This window comes from Cebus imitator, unplaced genomic scaffold (genome assembly GCF_001604975.1).
Source record: "Cebus imitator isolate Cc_AM_T3 unplaced genomic scaffold, Cebus_imitator-1.0 Scaffold121, whole genome shotgun sequence".
Taxonomy (NCBI): Eukaryota; Metazoa; Chordata; class Mammalia; order Primates; family Cebidae; genus Cebus; species Cebus imitator.
In genome coordinates this window covers 537654-542232 of record NW_016107436.1, presented here as the reverse complement: position 1 = coordinate 542232, position 4579 = coordinate 537654, and the positions used below count along the sequence as shown (strand labels likewise).

Genomic DNA, 4579 nt, shown 5'->3' with positions numbered 1-4579 from the left:
TCACTCTGTCACCAGGCTGGAGTTCAGTGGCACGATCTTGGCTCACTGCAACTTCTGCCTCCTGGGTTCAAGTGATTCTCCTGCCTCAGCCTCCTGAGTAACAGGGATTACAGGCGCCCACCACCACACCCAGATAATTTTTGTATTTTTAGTAGAGACGGGGTTTCACCATGTTGGTCAGTCTGGTCTCAAACTCCTGACCTCATGATCTGCCTATCTTGGCCTTCCAAAGTGCTGGGTTTACAGGCGTGAGCCACCTTGCGGGGCCCCTGGTAGTGTCTTAATGGGTTTGTTTTCACATTCTAGCCCTTGTACTCAGGCACCAGTTTCTCCAGTTCTTTAATGTTTAACGTATGCATTCATCAAAATTATAGTAAAGGGTTAGTGGAAAATGGACTGTTCTCACTGCTGATGGAAACTTGGACTGTTACAAAGGGGGCACTGAGCCGTGGTTAAATGCTCACAAGGGACATCTTTTCATGGGATCACCATTAAATTGTAATCCCACATGGCAAGTCAGTATAGTGAGACACAGGGTTGCAGCAGAGAACAAGGTTTAATTATAGGGCTGCAGAAAATGGAGAAGGAAAGAAACCTCAAATGTCTCCCAAACTCATCCTTTTATAAGGAAGCCACTCCTCCCATAACAACCTACTTCCTTGATAATGACGATAGCACCTATCTATTCATGAGGGTGGTGCCCCATGACCTAAATACATCTTAAAGGTTCTATCTATCAGCACCTCCATATTGGGGATGAAGTTTTCAACATATGAATTTTGGAGGACTCATTCAAACCATAGCCATAGGCATACCACAGACGCTTGATTTTAAGAATGATGATCAGGTGTGGCTGCCACATATGGAAAGTTAAAATTTCTCTGCATGGTTCTTATCACGCACGGTAACAGCTAACAGTGACAGAGAACTTGCTTGGTGCCAGGTACTGTGCTAAGCACTGTACAGAAATTAGCTCATTTAAAACTCTCGGTAGCCCTCTGGTTATTATTATCCCCATATTACAGATGAAGAAATTGAGGCCTATCACTTAAATAATTTCTCCAAGGTTACACAGAGAAGTAAAGAGCTAAGACAATTTCAGAGTCTGAACTGTGAACCTAAACCACCGTGTTATACTATGTAGACTTACATAGTGACTGCATTTGTGTTCTAACCTTTCAAAGTCAGTACTCCCCTAGTTATCTTGATGACTAATGAACATGTGTATTTAGAATTTTACTTCCTGGAAGTCCTCACTTTTTCAGTCCTGGGAGTTAGTGATAAATATTGTATTTGTCTGTTCTCATGCTGCTGATAAAAACATACCTGAGGCTATGTACTTTATAAAGGCAAGAGGTTTAACTGACTCACAGTTCTGCAGGGTGGGGGAGGCCTCAGGAAACTTATAATTATGGCAAATGGGGAAGCAAACACATCCTTCTTCACATGATGGCGGGAAGAAGTACTGAGCAAAAGGGGAGAAAGCCCCTTATAAAACCTTCAGATCTCATGAGAACTCACTCACTGTCACAAGAGCACATGAGGGTAACCGCCTCCATGATTAGATTATCTCCTGCTGGGTTCCTCCCATGATGTGTGGGGATTATGGGAACTACAATTCAAGGTGAGATTTGGGTGGGTACATAGAGCCAAACCATATCAAATATATTTTCATATATATATGTATATATATGTGTGTATATATATAACTTGTCTCTTCTCACTATTCCTATATTCAATGGTATATTAAAGTTCTTTAATTTCAGCGATAACACTGAGGAAAAACATTTATCTTACAGAGTTTCAGTAATTGTTCTCCTAAACGTCATTATTAATGAAGGTGGCTGGACAGGTTTTTAAATGTGGAAGAATTAAGTTGTTTCCTTGCATTTCTGGTTCAGTTAAAATAAGCATGTTGCTCTCTTTTGGAACAGGATGTCTCGGGCTGTTCCTCTTCCGATCCCCTGTCCTGTTCAAATTGGTACCTTAAGAAATGACTCCCTGGAAGCTCAGCTTCATGAATATGTCAAACAAGGGAACTACGTTAAAGTAAAGAAAATTCTTAAGAAAGGTAAGCACCATGTTGAGATGGCAGATGCATCTTTGTTCACATTTCTGAATAGTGTTCAGAGGAAAAGGGGATATTATAAAGCTATGAATGAGTTCTTGGGGAAATCCAGAAATTAAATGTAGAGATTAGGTGTTCTCTAGCAGTGCCATCAAGAGAGGTGTTAAATCCTTATTTCCAGGTGGTTTTGTTTTGCTTTGTGCTGGGGAAGCACAAGCTCGTCCAACTGCTAGGCTTCTAGGTTTCTCTGAAGTCACCCACCTTTGATTCTGCCTGATTCCTTTCCTTCAAATCTGCTCCATCCATTGAGTTATCTGACACCTTTGGTTGACTGAGGAGACCAGTGTTCACAGCTGTCCCCTTCCCTGCTCTTTACTTCCACTTGGTACCTTTTTTCCAGGGTTTTCTTGCTGGAGCATACAGGCGGACATGGTTCAATGGCTGAAGCAGCCTTCAAAAGAACCAACAAACATGCCCTGTGATTTTGGTCTAAAAAAAAAAAAAAAAAGAACCAACAAACAAAAACCCATATACAAACAGAACCTCTTCTGATGTTTGTCTTCTGATCTAGGGACCCAGGCCTGCTTTTTTTTTTTGCTTTGAGACAGAGTATCACTCGGTTGCCAGATGCAGTGCAGTGGTGTGATCATACCTCACTGCAGCCTCTACTCCAGGCTCAGGTGATTCTCCTGCCTCAGCCTCCCAAGTAGCTGGGACTATAGGCACATGCCACCATGCCTAGCTAATTTTTGTGTTTTTTGTTTGTTTTTTGTAGAGATAGTTTCGCCATGTTGCCCAGGCTGGTCTAGAACTTCTGGGCTCAAGTGACCTGCCCACCTCAGCCTCTCAAAGTGCTAGGATTACAGGTATGAATACAGACCTGCTATTTTCAATATGAGCAGAGGTCCTGCTAGATCCCCCCTCTCCTTTATTAATATTGAAGGGGAGACTTCTGAAACTTCTCTTTGCTGATTTGTGGAACAGTCAGGGTGACCTGGATTTTCTCTACTTCAACAGCATTCCTGAAGACTTCCAGAAGGGTATCCCCAATTTTCCACCTATCCCACTGAATAGTTCCCTCATACAGTTCTCACGGCTGGCACAGTGGATCCCACCTATCTGTAAACCCAACACTTTGGAAGGCTGAGGCAGGAGAATTGCTTGAGGCCAGGAGTTCAAGACCAGTCTGAGACCAGCCTGGGTAACACAGTGAGACCCTGTCTACAAAATTTCTTTAAAAAAATTATCAGTAGTGGCCAGGCGTGGTGGCTCACACCCGTAATCCAAGCACTTTGGAGGCCAAGGCAGGCGGATCACCTGAGGTTGGGAGTTCAAGACCAGCCTGACCAACATGGTGAAACCCCGTCTTTTTTTTTTTTTTAATAAGATGGGGTTTCACCATGATGGCCAGGCTGGTCTTAAACTCCTGACCTCAGGTGATCCACCCACCTCAACCTCCCAAAGTGCTAGGATAACAGGCGTGAGCCACTGTGCCCAGCTGAACCCCATCTTTAAAAAAATAAAATAAAAATTATCGGTAGTTGGTACTACGCACATGGTAGCGCATGTCTGTAGCCCACCACACTAGGAGGCTGAGGGGAGACCCCATCTAAACAACAAAAGAATAATTTCTCAAGCCTTTTCATGTACTACCTCCAGTCAATAGGTGAAGTAGCTCACAGTAAGCTCAAATCATTTACGTGAAAGGTCCTGGGTTTTTTGGTTATTTTTTCCTCAAAATTTTGCATTTTGCTCGATAACATATCCACGTATGTTTTAAAATAAAATGTTGTAGGGGAGTGGGGAGTTGGGGAGAGAGAGCTTGGGGAGAAATGCCAGATATAGGTGATAGGGAAGAAGGCAGCAAATCACACTGCCATGTGTGTAACCTATGCAACAGTCTTGCATGTTCTTCACATGTACCCCAAAACCTAAAATGCAATTAAAAAAAAAAAGTTGTAAAACTCCGCTTCTCAGGCTGGGCGTGGTGGCTCACATCTGTAATCCAAGCGCTTTGGGAGGCAGAGGTGGATGGATCACCTGAGGTCAGGAGTTTGAGACCTGCCTGGCCAACATGGTGAAACTCTGTCTCTACTAAAAATAAAAAATTAGCTGAGCATGGTGGTGTGCACCTGTAATCCCAGCTACTTGGGAGGCTGAGGCAGAAGAATTGCTTGAACTCAGAGGCAAAGTTGCAGTGAGCCAAAATTGCACCATTGCACTCTAGCCTGGGCAACAAGAGTGAGACTCTGTCTCTCAGAAACAAAAACAAAAACAAGGCCGGGCGCGGTGGCTCAAGCCTGTAATCCCAGCACTTTGGGAGGCCGAGGCGGGTGGATCATGAGGTCAAGAGATCGAGACCGTCCTGGTCAACATGGTGAAACCCCGTCTCTACTAAAAAACTACAAAAAATTAGCTGGGCATGGTGGTGCGTGCCTGTAATCCCAGCTACTCAGGAGGCTGAGGCAGGAGAATTGCCTGAACCCAGGAGGCGGAGGTTGCGGTGAGCCG

The 4579-nt window shown here is 44.0% G+C and overlaps 1 protein-coding gene across 1 annotated transcript in view; it reads left to right on the top strand.

Annotated features, from left to right (window-relative positions):
- Nucleotides 1-1935: 1935 nt before the first annotated feature.
- The window catches only part of TEX14 (testis expressed 14, intercellular bridge forming factor), an 86291-nt gene continuing 83647 nt past the window's right edge, over nt 1936-4579 (top strand). Inside the window, exon 1 of the mRNA XM_017539799.1 lies at nt 1936-2071. Within this exon, the coding sequence (XP_017395288.1) occupies nt 1936-2071 (136 nt within the window). The remainder of the gene's footprint in view (nt 2072-4579) is intronic.